This window comes from Xenopus laevis, chromosome 4L, assembly GCF_017654675.1.
Source record: "Xenopus laevis strain J_2021 chromosome 4L, Xenopus_laevis_v10.1, whole genome shotgun sequence".
Lineage (NCBI taxonomy): Eukaryota > Metazoa > Chordata > Amphibia > Anura > Pipidae > Xenopus > Xenopus laevis.
The window spans coordinates 59,466,934-59,488,620 of NC_054377.1; the positions used below are offsets into that span (position 1 = coordinate 59,466,934).

General features: G+C 39.6%; 1 protein-coding gene across 1 annotated transcript; it reads left to right on the forward strand.

Annotated features, from left to right (window-relative positions):
• The first annotated feature begins 1,444 nt into the window (after window positions 1-1,444).
• On the forward strand, window positions 1,445-18,296 carry map1lc3b.L (microtubule associated protein 1 light chain 3 beta L homeolog). Its single transcript, XM_041590202.1, has 4 exons — window positions 1,445-1,602; window positions 9,838-9,893; window positions 12,650-12,756; window positions 15,735-18,296. Exons 1-4 carry the CDS (start codon window positions 1,563-1,565, stop codon window positions 15,904-15,906), a joined length of 375 nt encoding a protein of 124 aa, XP_041446136.1. The 5' UTR covers window positions 1,445-1,562; the 3' UTR covers window positions 15,907-18,296.
• Window positions 18,297-21,687: the final 3,391 nt, after the last annotated feature.

Below are 21,687 nucleotides of genomic sequence, written 5' to 3' on the forward strand. Positions count from 1 at the left end.
TTATCGGCACTTCCGCATTCAGGACTTCGGAAGGAGGCGGCACGGCTTTGGCGCTGTCAAGGGGGGCCCGGCTCTTTTGAAAAGTTCAGCACTGCCGGGCCCCTCTTCACTTGTACACCCTGTGCCCCCCTGATGGCAGCCCTGCCAGGTGGTAACCCTAAACGTGAAGCAGTAGTCAGCCAAGAAGCTGAAATTTAAGCTAAAATAAGAGATGACTCCAACAATTAGATATGATCCTAAACATACTCAAAAGCCATCATGAACTACCTGAAAAAAAAAGGCAAGCTGAAGGTTTTGGAATGACATTATTGAAAATCTGTGGATAGATTTAAACATGTAAGATGGCCCAAGAAGATCTCAGAATTAAGTGCAATGAATCCGTACAACAAGAATTAAGACTGTTAGCTGGAAAAAAAAAAGCAGTTACAAACTGTGTTCTGTGCCAAATTCCTAGGGTATAAAAATGTTAGCACATGCCACAATTACTATTTTCTTTGTTATTATGTTTTTCATTTTTACAGAGTTTTGTAACCCTTTGTGTAAATACATACTGCAACAATGCATATTTTACAATACATTAGTACACAGCGTCAGACTGGGACACCAGGGGCCCACCCAAAATCCTTAAACCAGGGCCCACTCTCAGTACTATAAGGGCTGCGACACAAGCTCAGATTCTAGGAGATTTAGTCGCCTGGCGATAAATCGCCTCTTCTTCGGGGAGACTAATCTCCCCGAACTGCCTCCCACCGGCCAAAATCTATATCGCCGGAGGGATAACGCTAAGAGCGATTTGTTTTCCAAAGTCGCCGAAGATTTCTTCGCAACCTCGGGCAACGAAGTGCACATATTGCCATCCTGCTGGTGATTTACATTCTAGCCAGTGGGGAGGCATTTCGGGGAGATTATTGGCCCTGAAGAAGAGATTTGTCGCTGGGTAACTAAATCTCCCAGAATCTGAGTGTCTCTGCCCTTAGTCTTCCTCTCCTCACTCAACCTCTATTCTCCTAGTACCTTACTATAAACTATTATAACATCTATTTAGCCTTTGTTCTCATAGAAATAGGGAATGGCCATGAAATGTTTAGCAGCATGAGGGCCCACTGACACCTGGGCCCACCGGGAGTTTTCCGGATATCCCTGTGGGCTAGGCAGGTCAATAAATAAAAATTAAATGGAAAAAAAAAACTCTTACACTTCACAGTTTTGAATCAGCTTTTAAAAAGCAAGAATGAACGAGGACAGGGAGTTAAATGCAGCTATTCGTGATTATGCATGTATTGTGTGTGGGATCCGATAATTATAGAAAAGTTATAAATTGTTCATCGCGTTATTAGATTTGGGCATTACCATAATCATAAGCGCACTAATATATCGGCACTTCTGTACTAGGCAGCTGCCACACTCAAGATGGCGCTGGGAACCTCCCATATGACGCCACAGATGATGTCACTGTTTCAGTGTTTTGCTTTTGATGGCAGAGAGGAGCTCTGCAGACAGCGCAGGTCTGTACCGAGAGATAGGAGGAAGAAGGAACGATAGTTCCACAGCACAGCAACACGATGCCTTCCGAGAAGACCTTTAAACAAAGAAGGAGTTTAGGTAGGGGCTTTTGAATATTTTAGTTGTTGTCAGTAAGTTGCGCCTGGGAAAGACAGCCTAGCATTAAAGGATAGACTAACCCCTCAGTAAAACAAAGGAGGGACTAAGACTTTGCGGGTGCATAGTGTCTTACTCCCACTTTGGTGACGCTTAAAGGGTTAATAATTTGTTTAGTTACATTGCCAAACATGTAAAATCCTTTTCTAATGTTTTCCCAGTGACAGAGTTGAGCCAGTCCAATCAGACGCAGGGTGTAGCTGGTTAAATGTGCTGCCCCCACTGTATATTTACATACATGGCAGACTGTTTTTGTGATTTGCATTGTGAATAGTGTAACCCAAGCCCAGGGGGAGAGCAATAAGCCTTGTACCCAGGCCCTGCAGGATAATGGTACTCAATGGAGAGGCAGGATGAAATCATCTTCACTAGAGAGCAAGCACTGCAGTGGCTCTACTGGGGGATGGGCACTGCAAATCACTCAATCCAACAGGGAATCAGGATCAGTTGAACTGTACCACACATCATCTAATATCCTTTTCCCAGTTGCAGTCCCTCTGCCTTCATTAGACAGACAACTGCACACAGTAATGCTGAGCACAATACAAACCCAAGCACAGTGTTCTGTGACTGGAATGCATGACACATTGATTTGACAGTAGAACCCACATTTTACATATTTCAGAAAGAAAAGATCTAAAATCAGGGAAATGCATTTATGTATTATATATATTGGTGGAACCACAAAAAAATGATGTAAAATGAAGAACTTAAAATCAGGGAATGTAATATTGAGGTTTTACTGTATGTACTAAGGAGTGCAGCTGCTACTCCTATACTTTTGTGTAAGGATCAACAAATAAACCATTTCTGTTCTTAAAGGAGAAACAAACCCCTTTTTAAATAACTCCTACCCCACGTAGACACCTCTCCTTCCTCACCCCCAGCCTAGCTCCTACCCTGGGAAAATGACCCTAACTTTTTACTTACCCCTCAGTGCAGATTCAGGGATCAGAGTTCACGGCAGCCATCTTCCAGGTCTTCGTGTCTTCTTCCGGCGTTTCGTCAATTTCCGTCCATTTCAGCTTATGTGCAGTTGTCGCAAACCGGGTAATTGCTCCAACTGGGCATGCTCCGCTGGTCTCAGTCTCAGATTACCGACGACCCGGGAAGATGGCTGCCGTGAACTCCGATCCCTGAATCTGCACCATGGGGTAAGTAAAAAGTTGGGGGCAGCTAGGCTGGGGGGGGGAGGAGAGAGGGGGTCTATGTGGGGGGGGGGCTAGGTTTTTTTTTAATAAGGGGTTTGTTTCTCCTTTAAGATGAGCTCTAGGTTTAGTGGCCTTTAATATTATAGGTGGGAGCATTCCAGCTCACATGTTTTGAGTATTAAAGAGATACCGACACCAGAAATTAAACTCTTTTTACATCTATAATAATATTGTCTTTGAAAGTTACTGTACTTATAACTTTGCCATAAAGTATTTGCCCAATGCTTTTAGATTACCTGTCTGATGCCCCATGTTCCTCTATGAGGGGGCTGCCATATTTGTGCAGCAGGAGTCTGTTAGCATTAGACATTTTAACTGACAGACTGAGATGGGACTGTCAGGTTGGCAAACTTCAACTAAAAATTACTCAATCAAAAACATGACCTATAGGTAACTTTTAATATACTTCCATATTTTAAAAAGTAGTTTTTTTGTGTTAGTATCACTTTAAAGGAACATTTGTTTCTAAATAACGAATGTACAAGTGTATTTAACATCACTGTGTTTATTATTACAGAGAAAAAGGAAATCATTTTTTAAAATCTAGACTTTTTGGATAAATGGAGTCTATGGGAGACGCCTATTCCGTAATTCAGAGCTTTCTGGATAACGGATCCCAAACCTGTAATATATTTGTTAGATTATTTGGTATTTAGGAGATAAGCTTTGTTTTCTTATGTGTTGATGACAAGTCAAAATTTGGGTAGAAACCATTCAAGTAGAAAGTGCAAAATACCACCCCCTCCAGTGCAGTGGCAGGGAAATGTCACAGATATATCCCAAACATGTCTGAGAGAGCATGCTGTGAGAATAGTTATATTTTGTCATAGTTTTATTGGGTTATTGCCAGGGCTTCCATGTTGGTTTATGAATTTTGTTTCTAAGCCATTAGCCTTTAGGCGTATCAAATGAAGCAGTACTAGCTATCAGACATAATTAGAATCACTTTAGCCACTTAGGTGCCCGACTAAGACAATTTATTTAAATGTATGTGTCGTTTTTATTCTGCTGCTCCTTTGGGCAGTGAAAAGGTTAAATCTCTTCTGAGCTGTAGCCCTTTGATCTGAATGAAGTCATCATGCAGTGGTTAATGCAGGGGTTTTCCTTTTATTCACACCATAACCTGTATGCTACTGAAACTCAGGGCTGGGAGACCTGGAGGCAATACTGTTGGTTGTGTAGATTTTCAGGCTTGTCTGCTATGTATCTTTCTGCATGAAGGGAGTAAAATTTTAGCACCTAGAAAAAATAACCTTTCTGCATAATGAAAAAAAATGTAAAGATCTAGTGCCACCAGATAAATTCAAGGGTTTCATACACATTTAAACATGATATAACATTAGTCTGCCCTTGTAAAAACTGTGCGTTTGCTTGAAAACCTCTAATATTATTATAAAATTAAACTGCTTTTTTGCTGGCAGCCATGTTAGGTCTAGTCAGGCTTTAGGCCTACTTTGAATAGCAGATAACAAGAAGTAGAATAAGTAGGTTTTGGAAATAATCCACTTTTTTCATGTTTTACCAGCAATACACAGATTAAATTAAACACTAAACTTGTGTTTTAATAGTAGCACATGCTTGTTTTATAAGCACATGCTCTTGCTTTGTACTTTCCCTGTATTTTACATTTGCGCATGCATACCTCTCTATTTACTAGCATGTATGCCATAAAGTAATTGGATTTGGCATTTCTTGTGTTGTCGCATTTAAAGGGAAAGAACCACCAGGAAATGAAAATGTGCCTTATTTATTATTTTTTTTTTATAGGTTTTTATTTTGCTTTTTGAACAGAAAAGAAAAACAAATAAAAGATTAACAATAAATGATAAGTTAACAATCGTACTTGACATTTGCAGAAGAGGTCTTATTTATTTTTAATTGATTTACATACACAGGCACAGGCCTGGATTTGTGGAAAGGCCACCTAGGCCCGGGCCTAGGGCAGCAGGATTTTAGGGGGGCGGCATGCTGCCCAACCACACCCACATTGGTGCAAAAACACTGGGGATGCGCTGGAGATACAATCATTTTTTACATTTTCCGTGCGCCAATCACCATTGCACCTGTCCCCCTGGAGGGAACAGGGGCGACGAACGGTAGTGGGCCTAGGGGCGGCCACTATATAAATCCGGCCCTGCACAGGCAGGTTAACAAACAAGTGGGGGAATTTTGCCTGATTTACCGTAGTTACCTCTGCCCTTGACTAGATCTGATCACTTGGCCCCTGCTGGGAATATACTGCAGGAATATGGAAACATGTTTGGAGAGGACCACATGATCAAGATGATAAAATCCTTGACTGACAAGTTTTTTGTTCTAACCTGCCCCATATATGGCCGTCCATATGATCACATACATAGACCAATAAGCTTGCAACCTGGATTGGAGGAGCTGATTCTGCATCTTTTAAAGGGGTTGTTCACCTTTGAGTTAATGTATAGTATGATGTAGATAGTGTAGTGATAATCAGTGTTTTTTGAGTTATTTAGCTTTTCATTTAGCAGCTCTCCAGTTTGCAGTCTGGTTGCTAGGGTTCAAATTACCCTAACAACCATGCATTCATATGAACAAGAGACTGGAATATTAATAGGAGATAGCCTTACAGAGCATTTGATTTTACATAGGGTCACTGATCCTCATTTGAAAGCTGTAAAGCGTGAGAAGAAGTAGGCAAATAAATAAATAAAAAATTATAAAAAAATAAAAAAAGTGAAAGCCCAATTGCAAAGTTGCTTAGAATTAGCCATTCTATAACATACTGAAAGTTAACCTAAAGGTGAACCACCCCTTTAAGGCAGTGTTTCTATCATAGTAATGATACTTTCATCTTAGATATGCTGTGAAAATTGTGGCGTCTAGACAATTGGCAAAGTCAAAGTCTTCTGATTCATTGACACCCAGGAGAATGGTAGTAATAATTAATGTATAATTCAGCTGGTGTGCTGCTGGAGGGAGTGTGCATGCCCTGCTTTCAATGCACTTTGTTTGTGGTAGTGTGGCTCCCGGGCTGCCGTTGAAGATGGTTGTGTTCAGGATATTGTTGCCAAACACAAACTGAATTTCTTCCCTTTTCTCTTCCTCTTAGTGCTTTTTGTTTAGACTATTTTTCCACATATAAGCTTCATCTTATCTGGGTTCCATTGGCTTTTCAGTTAATGATTTTTCTCAAAAGTGTTTCTTTTGGTAAATTGCATTGTTACCAGTTGGTTGTAAAAGTGTTAATGCGAGGAAATGTTCTGTCAACACAGGGAGTTCTTTGTTTTTTTTGTATGAATGGAGTGAGTAGTGTTTGATTTGGATAAGCCACTCCACATACATGGAAACTCAGCGTCAGCGTCTCTGACAAGCCAGTATCTTCCCTACCAAATCCTTCACCTCATCCATGGGCCCTACAACCCCCCATTCAGTGTGGCAATCCTGTTGGTTCATGTTTCAGAGTGCTGGTGCTTTATCATCATTCATTTATAAGGAGGTGAACATGTATAGCCTTAGAATGACACTTAAAGAGGCAGATATTCTGAGACAGTTTGCGATAGGTCTTTGTTTACTAAAATAGTGAACATTAGAAGGAAAAATGAGATACCTGGATATGATATATTAGAAGTTGTCTGTAGTGACGTCTACCATTGTTTTCTAACACAGCATAATACTTATTACAGCAACTTCTATTTTGATTCTGTCCACAATATTCCTTACAAGGGGCCAGTTAGAACCTATGCAAGTGTCTGGGAGCAGGATTAGTGTGCATTCATGATTTCATACAAAGCCATCCAATTTAGCTGGCTGGAGTTTACAAATATTTACTGAAGGGCCATACCCAATTGGACAGCTGCGGAGATTATATTAATTACTACACGTACAAATAGTAATTTGAATCATTCATGCTTAAGGGCAATGCCACACAGGACATTTTGTCACCTACAATTAATCTTGGCTACTGTGGGCAGCAAAATGTTCATTGTTTCCTTCCCACCAGCTAAGATGTGAGTTGCTGGTGGGGAAACATATACAGTGCAGCTACTTTCCTAGTACAGGTATGGGGTTTGTTATACAGAAAGCTCTGAATTATGGAATGGCCATCTCCCATAAACTCCAGTTTATCCAGATCATCCACATTTTTCAAAATGAATGTCTTTTTCTCTTTAAAGGAATTACTCAGTTTAAAAATAAAACTGGGTAATTCGATGGGCTGTGCAAAATTTTTTTTTTTCAATATATTTAGTCTAAATGTAATGTATAAAGGCTTGAGTGACTGGATGTATAACATGATAGCCAGAACACTACTTCCTGCTTTTCAGCTCTCTTGGTTTCCACTGATTGGTTACCAGGCAGTAACCAATCAGTGACTTGAGGGGGGGGGGCACGTGGGTCATAATTGTTGCTTTTGAATCTGAGCTGAATACAAAGGATCAATTGCAACCTCGCTGAACAGTTATGTCCCATGTGGCCCTCTTAAAGGAACAGTAACACCAACCCAACAAGGGGGGTGGAGGAGGAAATGTAATTATTTTTCAGCACCACAGGAACTACTAGCATAAACCAGAAGAGTAAAACCCGATTTCACAACCTGCCAAAACAATGAGTGGCATCTCATGATCTGTTTCCTTAGGCATTATTATACTAAAACAGACGTGATTGTCACATGACTTTCTATTTGTGATATTTATTGTACATGTTTATTAAAGTTATTTGAGTTACAGTAAAATAGGTTATCAAGTTTACATTTTTCATTTACAAATAAATCATAAAACCTAGAAGGCAATCTTTTATGCAAAATTGTGGCTTTTTGAATGGTATAGCAAACTACCTCACAGCCATATAAATTATGAAACCTCCCTCAGAGGAATAATCCCTTTAGACACACACACACACAAAAAAGAAAAGAGCAGAAAAGCATTAAGATTTAATGAGCACACTTTCTAGTCAGATGGAGGAAGAGAGGAATGACACAACCCCATTTATTACAGCAGCAGGTGACACATTAACATGTTCTTGCGTATCCTTGGGATTTGAATCATTTCAGAGAGGTATTGTGTAAATAGAAACATGTTATTTAGCCAAGTGTGTAGCAAGAAACACCGGAGACAAGACGTGATAATATTCCCTTGGGTAGGGACGGGTGGCCTGATCACTCCTTCTGTACAGACTTCCTGATCCCTGGCAGCTGTGTCCCTCCATGCCTACAAAGTGCATCCATGGGGGGTTTGTCACAGACGTAAATGGATTAAAGGGGATGTTTATCTTTTTTGTTTGTTTCCAACAAATCCCTATTGCCAAGATAAGCATTTCTGGGTCTGGAACCTTCTACCTATTGTATAGGTCAGCAGTGGGTAACATGGAAGAGCCATGGCAGTGTGAATATGCAAACAATTACATAGTTACATAGTTAAAATGAAAAAATACCAAAGTCCATCAACCCCTCTAAATGAAACCCATCATCCATACACTGACCCCTCCATACCCCCACATAAATTATATTTAACTACTCATATCTATGCTAACTATAGAATTTGATCTGTGTCTCCAAAGATGCCCCAGTAGCTCCCCATCTTCTTTTCTGCTGATTCACTGCACATGCTCTGTGCTGCTGTCACTTACTGAGCTTAGGTATTCACTCACAATATACAGTACAGGTATAGGATCCCTTATCCGGAAACCCGATATCCGGAAAGCTCCTAATTACGGAATGGCTGTCTCCCATAAACTCCATTTTATCCAAATAATCCAAATTTTTAAAAATGATTTCCTTTTTCTCTGTAATAATAAAACAGTAGCTTGTACTTGATCCCAACTAAGATATAATTAATCCTTATTGGAAGCAAAACCAGCCTATTGGGGTTATTTAATGTTAAAATTAATTTCTAGTAGACTTAAGGCATGAAGACCCAAATTACGGAAAGATCCGTTATCCGGAAAACTAAAAGTCCCGAGCATTCTGGATAACAGGTCCCATACCTGTACACATAGAATAGAAATGTCACAATATAAGACTGATTAATCATTAATACAGATAATTACTACATGGCAGCACAGAAACCATTGCAACTAGCATCATAATTTAATAATCAGCCCTGTAGCATCAGCTTATTTTACAAATCAACCTAATTATCTGCTTGGCCATTTGTGATGACCCCTAAGATTAGCTTCTCAACAGCAGCTCAGAACCCACTGAGCATGTGATTGTTGTAAATAAACAGCCATTCAAGGCTCAGTTTACATAGCAATTAACAGATGCACACTGGACAATACCATTGTATTCTATTATTATTCTATTGCAGAGCTATATCTATATCAGTTATCTGTTAAGTAACCAGTGCCTTTTCTAATTTTTCATCTTAAATGGCTGCCCCCGTGGCTACACTGCAACTTATTTATATACACTAAAGTAGTGTATCTGAAGCAAACACATATCTTTTAGCAATGCAGAGCAATAGTACATTATATATTAATTATTTTAAAATGCTTTAATTTTGTGGTGTTACTGTTCCTTTAAGAATGTCAAGTTCAGAGGTTTCACAGTTAGCTTGTATTAGAGATGTGCGGGCCGGCTTCGTTTACTCTGAACCAATACGTGTGCAATGTATTCGGGACACTTTCGGGGGGTAATGAACTATGCAGGAGTAGGGTTGCCACCCTGCCGGTATTTTACCGGCCTAGCCGGAAAAAACACCTGCCAAGGCCGGGGCTGGTATTACCAGCAATGTAGCTGCCGGTTAATTTGTAATACACCTAACAAAAGCCCGTGGCCTGCCCCCAAACTCACCTTTTTTGTCGGCTTCTTGTCAATCGCAACTCTGTTCCTAGAGGGAATACATAAGATACTTTACTTTTGCACCATATCCATTGTGTTTACTTTTCTGTGGATCATGGTAATTATTGCCTTTGTTAATTAACTGATACTAGTGAACAAGTATAGCATGTTTATTTGTTCCTTATGGCTAAAGGCAAAACGTTTTTTTCCCATCAGAGCAAAGAGTGGAAGACGTGAGACTCATCAGGGAACAACATCCAACAAAAATTCCAGTGAGTAATCTGCCGTCACAAGTCTGCACAACTGCATGCCAATTGTCACCCTTACTCTGCCAAGCACACGTGTGTTGTGTAGGATGACAGGCAGTAAACAAACGTTGCAAATCTGTCACTGCTGCAGCAACACCTAAGAATCGTATGGAATGTAAAGTGACTATATTTAATTGCAATAACAACTACATAATGTGATCTAATATGTATCACTGGAAAGTCATCTATTTATAACCTTATAATACACAAAAGCCATGAATATCTTATAAATTATATCCTTATAAACGGTGAGTTCTGATGTCATTTCTGTCACATGACTCACTGAAATTTGTTTATTATAATAAATAAAGTACCCCCAGTTGCAAAATATGAGGATATTAGAAGTTACCTCGGGGTTCCATGACCTGTATAAAAACACTCGGCCTTCGGGCCTCGTGTTTTTATATGGTCATGAAACTCCTCGGTAACTTATAATATCCTTATAATTTACAAGGGGGGGGTACTTTATGCACTATATAAATGGTGCTTAGTGATGTCATCAGTTATAACCGGAGCTTAGTGATGTCATTTCTGTCACATGAAACTTATGTATTAAAATAAATAAAGTACCCCCAGTAGCAAAATATGAAGATATTAAAAGTCACCTCAGAGTTCAAATGACCTGTATAAAAACATTTAGCATTTGACCTTCTGCTTTTACATGGTCATAGAACTCCTCTGTAACTTATAATATCCTTATATTTTACAATAGGGGGTACTTTATTCACGATCCATTAGGGCGGCAGGGAGGGCCAGGATGCTAGCGCAGAGAACATAATTGCACTCTATGCGCTAGAAAAGCCAAAATTCCGGTTTAAAAAACGGAAATTCTGCCAGTACCAGGAGTACCTAGTGGGACACAACTTGCCTCATTGGCGCAGCACCCCTGTCTGAATTAAGATGAACTTAAAGGAGACATATATGTCTGTGTGTAATTGAAAAACCGCAAGAATAATGACATATGGGGCTGTTTCGGACACTTTTTATGCAACTAAAACTTGTCTTCAAACCAGGAATTGGAAAAATAAGCACCTGCTTTGAGGCCACTGGGAGCGACATCCAAGGCGTTTTTAAAGGAACAGTAACACCAAAAAATGTAAGTGTTTTAAAGTAATGAAAATATCATGTACTGTTGCCCTGCACTGGTTAAACGGATCTGTTTGCTTCAGAAACACTACTATAGTTCATATAAACAAGCTACTGTGGAGCAATGGTGGAAATTGAAAAACTGCTAAATGGCACAGGTTAACTAATGGATAACAGATAAAACTATTAGACAGACAGAGCTTGTTTGCTATCTGCAGTGTAACCTGAGCCTTTTCTCCTTTAAATGGCTGCCCCCATTGTTACACAGCAGCTTATTTATATAAATAATAGTAGTGTTTCTGAAGCAAACACATCAGTTTTACCAGTGCACAGCAACACTAAATTATATTTTCATTACTTTAAAACACTTTTATTTTTTGACGTTACTGTTCCTTTAAGCAACATGTTGCTCACGAGCTACTGGTTGGGGATCACTGCAATAGACTAACATTTCAGTCAGGTGGCTGATTTTGGTGCTCTGACTTCATGGTTTTGGGCTACTTAAAAGAAAACTATACCCCCAAAATGAATACTTAAGCAGCGAAGTTGCACTAGCGTTACTACGCGAAAGAAAGAGAACTCCTATGTAATCTATTGCACTTTGTCTGGTCTGAGGTGGCGAAGGCAAGTCTGGCGCAAGAGGTAACGTTACGTTCAGTAAAATCCGCATCTTAGTGAATTTGCGTAGCTACATCCAGAGTGCAAATTCGCCAGGTGTTAGGAAGCGAAGTACCGGTAGAGTCTATCTATGTATCTATCTCTCTTAGTTACTTCCCTTTAGTAAATTTGCCCCTTTGTCTTGTTAATTGGCTCATGTGACCTAACATGTATAGTTTGTTTGTGTGCACTGTGAATCGTACGATCCCGGGGGATGGCTCTAAATTTTCTATTTAGGATTACCTAATGGCACATTCTTCTAAAAAGTATATTATTATGAAAATGATTTGTTTACATGAAGCAGGGTTTTACATATGAGCGGTTTTATGCAATTTCTTTTCTATAGAGACCTACATTGTACGGGGGGGGGTATAGTATTCCTTTACGTTAATCTTAAAGTCCTCAAAACGGCAACATGCGCCATTAACCTAAAGGTCACTATACTATACATGCTTAGATTTTATTTGGCTGGTTTCATCCCTAATTCCCCACCACTGGGCATGTATGGCACCTCAGGGAACAGTTTTAGCAAACTACCTCAGTCTCACGTAATCATGTTATGTTATGGTTTGTTTGATTTTGAACTGCCTTCCCAAGTGTACATTACTACATTGGCCTTCTTTTCAGCATCACACACGCAGATGGAAGGCATTCCTGTTAAAGGCATTTCTAACCCCCATACCCAATGTTTCCTTTATAACAGACATATTAGTGAATGGGTCAGCAGATACTAGTAATCCAAAGTGACGAAATAGCAGATACATGTGTATGGAATTGCAGCCTTTATAGCCACTAGCTATTACTGGGATTCTGAGAGTTGTAGTACACTAGCAGTTGGAGATCTGCAGATGACTTCTCTATAAATCCCTCTTTCTGCGTTGGAGCATTACCATTGATGCACTTTATTTGCCCTGTGTTAATCTTTTGCACTTCACACTTGAAGCTTATAGTTTTTCTTCCAATTTGCTACCCTGCAGGTCATCATTGAGAGATACAAGGGGGAGAAGCAACTGCCAGTCCTCGATAAAACCAAATTCCTGGTCCCTGATCACGTCAACATGAGTGAACTTATTAAAATTATCAGGTAAGGGAGTAAGAACTTCTTACTGGTCCCGGATGCCATTGTTTCATATAGAAGCCAGCAATTTGTGTTTCCTTCTTCATTTTGTTAGAATGTTCTCCCCTTCTTTGGAATATCTGTCTTAAAGGGATTGTTCACCTTTAGATTAACTTTTAGTATGATGTAGAGAGTGATATTCTGAGATAATTTGCAATTGGTTTTAATTTTGTATTATTTGTGGTGTTTAAGTTATTTAGCTTTTCAATCAGCAGCTCTCTAGTTTGCAATTTCTAGTTGCTAGGGTCCTAATTACCTAACAACTATGCATTTATATGAATAAGAGACCGGAATAGGAATAAGAAAGTGTCTGAATAAAAAGAAGAGTAATTAAAAGTAGCAATAACTATAAATTTGTAGCCTTATAGAGCATTTGTTTTTGTAGATGGGCACAGTGACCCCCATTTGAAAGCTGGAAAGAATCAGAAGAGGAAGGCAAATAATTCAAAGACAATAAAAAGAAAAAATGAAAGCCATTTGAAAATTGCTTACAATTGGCTATTCTATAACTTAATAAAAGTTAACTTAAAAGTGAACAACCCCTTTAAGGCTTATGGGACATGGGTCTGTTACTGTTATTAGTAGGAAAGCAGCAGTGTTTATAATCTCTATGTGATCCACACTGTTCCTCTTTCCCCCTCCTCTCCTTTTGTTTAAAGGAGAAGGAAACCCCCAGGGCGCTAAACCCCTCCCCCCCTCCCCTGTGCTGCCCCCCCTCCCTCCTCCCCCCTGGCCTACCTGTCCCCCTGGGCAAATGCCCCTAACTTTTTACTCACCCCTCTGCGCAGGTCCTGTCCACGGAGTACGCAGTCGCCATCTTCTCCCACGCTCGTCTTCTTCCTGCTCTGATCGGCGTTTTCTGGCGCATGCGCAGTAGGAACAGGTACCGGTACGGCTCTACTGCGCATGCGCCGAATGTCACAAAGTTTTCCGATTTCACTTCGTGACATTCGGCGCATGCGCAGTAGAGCCGTACCGGTACCTGTTCCTACTGCGCATGCGCCAGAAAACGCCGATCAGAGCAGGAAGAAGACGCGCGTGGGAGAAGATGGCGACTGCGTACTCCGTGGACAGGACCTGCGCAGAGGGGTGAGTAAAAAGTTAGGGGCATTTGCCCAGGGGGACAGGTAGGCCAGGGGGGAGGAGGGAGGGGGGGCAGCACAGGGGAGGGGGGAGGGGTTTAGCGCCCTGGGGGTTTCCTTCTCCTTTAAGCCCCGTGCTGGTTAGAGAGGTCGGCGCCTCTCCTACTTGAAGATCCGTAAAAGATACCAGACAGTGACTGTTTCTGTCACTTACTCAAGGCACATAGGTTATAGATCCATAAAAGATACCAGACACACAATGGCAAGTGTAGCGGGGGTGACCCCTGCACGTTTATTACGTCAGATGAAACGTTACATTTGACGTAATAAACGTGCAGGGGTCACCCCCGCTACACTTGCCATTGTGTGTCTGGTATTTTTTACGGATCGATAACCTCTATGTGCCTTGAGTAAGTGACAGAAACAGTGCTCTAGCACAGAATTTTAAATTTGCTTAAAGGCCAAAAGGTAGGCTTAGGGGCAATTTCGTTACATAATGAGTGCTGCATTTCGGATAATAATGATATAATCTTATAATACACAAAAGCCATGAATATTTTGTAAATGATATCCTTATAAACGGTGAGTTCTGATGTCATCTGTTATAAACGGTGAGTTTCTGTCACATGACTCACTGAAACTTGTGTATTATAATAAATAAAGTACACTCAGTTGCAAAATATGAGGCTATTAGAAGTTACCTGCGGCCTTGTGTTTTTATATGGTCATGAAACTCCTCGGTAACTTAATAATAATAATATTCTTATATTTTACAAGAGGGGGTACTTTGTTCACTATAATATATATATATATATATATATATATATATATATATATATATATATATATATATATATATATATATATATATATATATATATATATATATATATATATATATATATATATATATATATATAGAACTGTATAACTGGGCATCAATTATTTGCGCCTGTGCTTCAGCTTTTCAGGTGCAGAACAAGGATTTGGATTTGGTTCGGTATTTGGCTGAATCCATACCCATGGATTCGGGCATTTGGCCAAACCCTTGAAAGCAAGATTCAGTGCATCCCTAATTAAAAGTTTAGCTACTCTGACAAAAGTTTTACTGAACACTTTGGTTAGCTTCTTTAAAGGGGTGGTTCACCTTTAGGTTAACTTTTAGTATGTTATATAATGGCTAATTCTAAGCAACTTTTCAATTGGCCTTCATTTTTTCTTTTTAATCGCTTTTGAGTTATTTGCCTTCTTCTTCTGACTCTTTCCAGCTTTCAAACGGGCGTCGCTGACTCCATCTAAAAAACATATGCTCTGTAAGACTACATATTTATTATTTTGCTACTTTTTATTTCTCATCTTCCTATTTAAGCCTCTCCTATTCATAATCCAGTCTCTTATTGAAATCAATGCATGGTTGCTAGGCTGATTAGGACCCTAGCAACCAGATGGCTGAAATTGCAAACTGGAGAGTTGCTGAATAAAAAGCTAAATAACTCAAAAACCACAAATAATAAAAAATGAAAACCAATTGCAAATGGTATCAGAATATCACGCTCTACGTCATACTAAAAGTTAACTGAAAGTTGAACAACCCCTTTAAGGCATGAACCAACTAAAGCAAAGCGGGTTATAAAAGATGTTGTGCCAACAACCTCTATAGTTCTTCAAGTGCGCTGGCAATATAGGTAGAGCCACAGAGTCCTGCAGGGCACAGAAGAGTTTTTCTGCACCAGCTCCATCTGCAAGGAATCTGAATGTTTTCCTTTTTTTGTCTTTCGTTTCATCCCACATTCCAAGAATAGGCTGGTTATCTGTTCTCTTTAGCAGGTTTAATGAACACTATTCTGTTTCCCTTCATCACAGGCGCCGCCTACAGCTCAACTCCAATCAGGCTTTCTTTCTGCTAGTAAATGGCCACAGCATGGTGAGCGTATCCACTCCTATATCTGAGGTGTATGAACGAGAAAAGGATGAAGATGGTTTCCTGTACATGGTATACGCCTCCCAGGAGACGTTTGGAGTGGATTATGCATAAAAGGAAACCGACTTTTTATTTGCTTTCTTTTTAAAAAATATGGTGGAATATAACACAAGCTGCTGAAGCAGATCTTTCCCAAATACATATTCTATAGAAACCACACATAACATTAGTTTATTTTAATAAGGCAAACATTCTGTTCCTTGTTTTTACTTCTAAAGTTCTTTATTAGCAAATAAACCTAATAACATTGGTTCTGTCATGTGATACTTAAGCTTCACTTACACCGACAAGTTGGGAGTACCTTACCTATATGCCTTTAACGGGCAGTTACCATTGTTACCATGTAGCAATATAAAGGGTACAGTGGTATTATTAAGGAAATAGCCTATCCTATGGTCGACGGCCATCTTCATAACAAACTGGGAAGATTTTGTTTTATGCTTTGTTATACGCAAGCAGGAACTAAATCACAGTTTATCGTGGGAGAGACAATGAAATGAAAGGGGTGAAATGAAAGGCCCTTGGTTTGACACAAAGATCTCCATGAGGGCACTTATACAAATATCCATGATCTGAATCCCCAGCCCCCCATTTGAATGCTAAGGAATGGGAAATATAAAGTAAAAAAGCTGTTGTAACAGTGACAATACATGAATATAGATCTCCATAGAATCTAGGTATGTGATGATTCCAGTACTGCTGGTGCCAAGTTCTGGACAGTAATTTCATGGGGTGGTCAGCATCTCTTTTTTTTTTTTTTTGTTTGTTTTTTTTTTGTTCCCAGCTATTAGAGTGGTCTGTGTGAATGTGGCTTGGGAATGATGTACCAGGCAGGAGTGCTCCTTTAAGCAACATATTTCTTCTTAGATTTTTTCAGTCTTGGGGTACACTACATTTAGTAACAAGCCATCTATGTGTGTGTAGGATTATTTTGAATACAAGTGCAGATGCAGGCCATGGCCAGGGGCATAGCTACAAGCTTTGTAACCAAAAGGGTCCTGGGACGTGAAGGGAACCCCATCCAAATAAATGATTCCATCTTTCAACACAGAAATATAATAGTTTGATGGGAGTATTAGTCTAACTCCACGTGCAGGAAATAGGGTTTATAGGTGGATAGAAGGTGTGGGCTTAAAACCATTGTACCCTAAACCAAAGTTTACACAGAGGCCCATAGTTTTTTAGCTATGCCCACAGTCACGGCTGAAGACTTCTACATGATGTACATTAAGGGACCTATTTATCAAACTGTGTAAAATATTTTACACCAAAGTAATGGTGTAAAATAAAATAGCTATTTATCAAGCTGTGTTGATATGAGGTGCATCTGTAGACGCATCATTGCCTGATGCGTTTCGGACTCAACTAGTCCTTAGTCATAGGCTAAAGAATGATGCTAGAAATGCTACACCTTACAGCTTCTGTACCAGCCAACATGGCCCTTTAGCAGTAAAGATCTGTGCCTCCAAAGATGCTCCCAGTTGCTCCCCATCTTGTTTTCTGCTGACCCACTGCACGTGTTCTGGGCTGCTTTAAGTTTAGGAAAAAATGCACAATATACAGTATATGTTGAACGTAAAAGTTACAATACAAGGCTAATTAGTAATTAGTTCAGATCCACATTACATAACAGCACAGGAACCAGTGCATTATGTATTAGAATTGACTATGCTCTCTGCTATGGTGTTGATCTTTGACCCCTGAAGCTTCTCGATCGTAGCCCAGATCACACTGAGCATGTGCATGGCCTAGCAGGATCCAAGATGGTGGGTTCCTGTGTACAATGAAGGTTTGAATTATTAAAATTGTAGGGCTGCTGAAACTTTGGGCTGTTACAGTAACTTCAGTATGTATTACAGTATGTATCATATATATGATTATATATAAAATACTGCATTTCTAGTCATTTTCTTATTTAGGCTTACGATAAGGCAAGAAAAAAAATGCTAGAATTGGTGCAAATTTTTCTTTACTCCAGAATTTTGAAGCCAGTTCACATTCATTACACACCATGATAAACTCGCAAGCTTGTTTTTACACTGCTCGATAAATAGGCCCCTAAGAGCAAATGATTTTTGATGCTGATGTGCTATGTGACCCCTTTCATTGGACCTTTATTGTTAGGGAAATGTACCCTTGAATGGCAACATAATCTTTTTTTTTTTTTGAAGATGTAAGTTTAATTTAGAAATAGTAATTAAGAAATACACTTTCACAAGCAATATATCACTGCATTTTATCAGCCAGCACCAGAGCATTTCATTTGTTTCTTGTTCATTTTTGCATGTCTTTTATGCCTGTTTTTGTTTTGCTTTTTATCCTTGTAAACTCTATATAACTGACCTGCTTAAAATCTTGTTGAATAACTAAATTGTCTATAATCCATTATGGTTTTTATGTTCTTTTACTGTTATTCCTGTATAAATAAAGTTGTTTGATATATACTTTGCAGTGATGCCTTTAGTCCAGATTTGCACCAAAGAAGTCTGATTTGTTGTGTAATGTTCTCAGTACCTCAGGCACTGCTGGCTCTTCTGGGACTTGAAGTCCCTCTGGAGAATTTGTGTTGTTCCTGCCATGTAAAGCAGTGGGACTTCAATTCCCAGAACCCATCACTTCACAATGGGACAAGGTGAGGGAGTGGTTCAATGACCACTCTTTTGGGGGTTGTAAATGGTCCCTGTGAGTCAATGGAAGCTCATTGTGGTTCAGTCTGTTGCTCAGAACATTTTGCTTTGTTGTTTTAAATGTAGCAGGGGTATGCAGATACTTGTGTAGTAGGTATTGTGGATATTTGCCACATACAGATTGCACTGCCATGTAAGGAAATACCTCCTATATTTTTATCAACTTTGGTATTTCTTAAGGTGGCCATACACGGGCCGATAAAAGCTGCCGACAGACCAAGTGTATGGGGCCCTCCGACGGGCTTCCACGATTGTTGGCCAGATGTTGATCGCGGGGCTAAAAATCCCGTCGGATCGCGGCCGCATCTGTTAGTTGATGCGGTCCCGCGATCCGACCGCCCGTTACCATTCGTTAGGATCTGATCGTTGGGCCCTAGGGCCCACGATCGGATCAGCCTGAAATTGTCCACCTAAAGGTGGGCATATCGGGGAGAGATCCGCTCGTTTGCCGACATCGCCAAACGAGCAGATCTCTCCGTGTTTGGCCACCTTTACTCTGAGCCCCAAAACGATTTTAGTACTTGGGAAACTTTCATTTCAGACTTCTCTTTCTCAGCTTATCAAGAACTTTCACAAAGGTGTAAAACCCACAACTATAAGGATAGTTCCACCATGGGAGTAAAAATCTGTTTTTCCTGATCATGATGAGATAGGCAGCGAAAGAATGGAAAGACCAGATTAGACACAGAATTGTTTTATTTAAGATGGAACACATCTGCTCCCAATGCAAAACACTCCATTTACATTTCACAATATGGGAAAGAAACAAGCAGGTGACTTGATACTATACAAAATAAGAAGTACAAACAGTAATTTGATTTTGTACATTTGACATAGGAACTAAACATTCCTTTTTGATAATTGCTTTGGGTACGTTTTTGTCTAATTTTTGTTTCCTTTTTGTTATTAATGTAATTTTTTATTTGTTTTTTAAATAAATAAAAATCTACCTTTAAAAAAAAAAAATCTGTTTTCCTGAGAGCAGATCTTACCCTTCTTAGTGCTGACATTCCAAACTAGTCTCCAGACTATATTAGACTCCGAATTAAGGAAATGCCTTTTTTATGGAAACCAGTGTGGCATCTCTCTGCTATGAAAACATGCTGAATGTACTGAACGTGGGTGTGACTACCCTCTGTTTTATCACAGCAGCAGGTCTCTTAGGTACACCTTCTGTTAAGTTATTCCAAGCATCCTGGAGAATTGCCACAGTTCAACTGCAGACTTTGGCCACCTTACTTGCTTCTGTCTCTGAAAGTAATCCCAGACTGGCTCACAATGTTCACATCATGACTCCATGGGGCCATACTATACATTGCAGGCCCAGACTGGCAATTTGTGAGTTATGGCAATTTGTGGCATATGCTAGAAGGCTGCTGTAAGAGGCCATAGACAGTTGTGGGCTGGTGGGGGACTGTTTGGGTCTGTAGGTACTTGAAATGCCAGTGCCCATTTTGAATCCCAGTCCAGACCCGATCTGATGCACAATACCTTGTTCTTCCTTCTCTGCAAATAGTTCTTTATGATATATGCCCTGTTTTTGGGAGTCATTGTCATACTTCAAAATGAATTTTCAAAATGGAATTTGTGTTAGGGACAATTATTATAATGTTTTGACTCATGAGACCAGAACACCTACTGACATTTTTCTGCACCCCAGTCCATTGTGGGTAGCTGAGTCATTTGGATTTCTTTAAACTTTGGAGGCCACTTCTGATAAGACTTCAGGACTGTACAGTAATGGAACTACCCCCACCCCCTTGGAAGCCGAGATCGCAGGGGATTTGCAAGAGTTGATGACTGTTATCTTTTAACCCTTTTGCCACTCTGGGAACAAAGCAGCTTTCCCCTAGACTGAAATAGAATGTATAAACATTAATTCTATGCTAGTGACCTTTTGTTGTGCACAACCTCTTACTGCTGTTGTTACTCTACGTTATGTACAGTAGAACCCTCATTTTACATTTTTTCAGGGGACCAGAAAAAATGGTGTAAAATAAAGTAAATGCATTATGTATTATATATTGGTGAGACAACAAAAAATGGCATAAAATATGGAAAAACTTTAAATTAGGGTGTGTAAAATGGAGGCTTCACCATCTGTATCCAGCTGTAACCAGAACGCTAGAGGGAATAACAAGGAGTTTGTATCACTAACAAAATGGCAATACTATACACTATACAATTACTACATTATATACTGTATTTATAGAAAAGCTGTTGTTAGGTAACTTGTTAGGTAATTTGTGTAATATGATTTCATCCTTGCCCCCCCCCAGAAATTTTTTCGTGGACGCCCATCAGGTTTTTGGGACGATCTCCAATCCACGTAGCTGCACTCAGGTCGAAAGTTTTACTTGCATGACCAATTGCCATCAATGTACGTGGCTGCAATTGTATCGGCAGTACCATTTCCTCATCCCACGATCTTTTACCTTCTATTCAATTAAATCTACAAAGTAAAGACACAAATGGAAATAATCTTGACAGTCTGCTTAAAGATTAGCAACTGTGTAAGACTTTGAAAGCTGGAAAGAGGAAAAAAAGTGAAAGACAAATAATAAAATGAAGATGTATTTGCTAAGAATAGGACATCCCACTACATCATACTAAAAGTTAAAGTTGAAGTAAAAACATTCTAAGGGGTATATGTATGAACAGATGAAATGCATTATTTTAAGGGGTGATATGATAACTATGTATAAATATATAAGGAGATCATAAAATAATCTCTCTAATGCTCTCTCTAATCTCTCTCTTTATTTACCAGTTGATACAAGGTCACCCATTCCAATTGGAAGAGAGAAGGTTCCGTCGTAATATTCAGAAGGGGTTTTTTACAGTGAAGATGTGGAATTCTGTACTGGTTGATCCATTAGATAGCTTTATGAAGGGGTTGCATGGCTTTTTAGCAAGGGAGTTGATCCAGGGACTGGAGTCAGGAAGGATTTTTTCCCCCTCTGAGGAAAATTGGAGAGGCTTTAAATTGAGTTTTTTGCCTTCCTCTGGGTCAACTAGCAGTTAGGCAGGTTATATATAGACTTAAAAGGTTGGACTTGATGGTCATGTCTTGTTTTAACCTAACTTAAAGGGATACTGTCATAGGAAAGCATGTTTTTTTCAAAACGCGTCAGTTAATAGTGCTGCT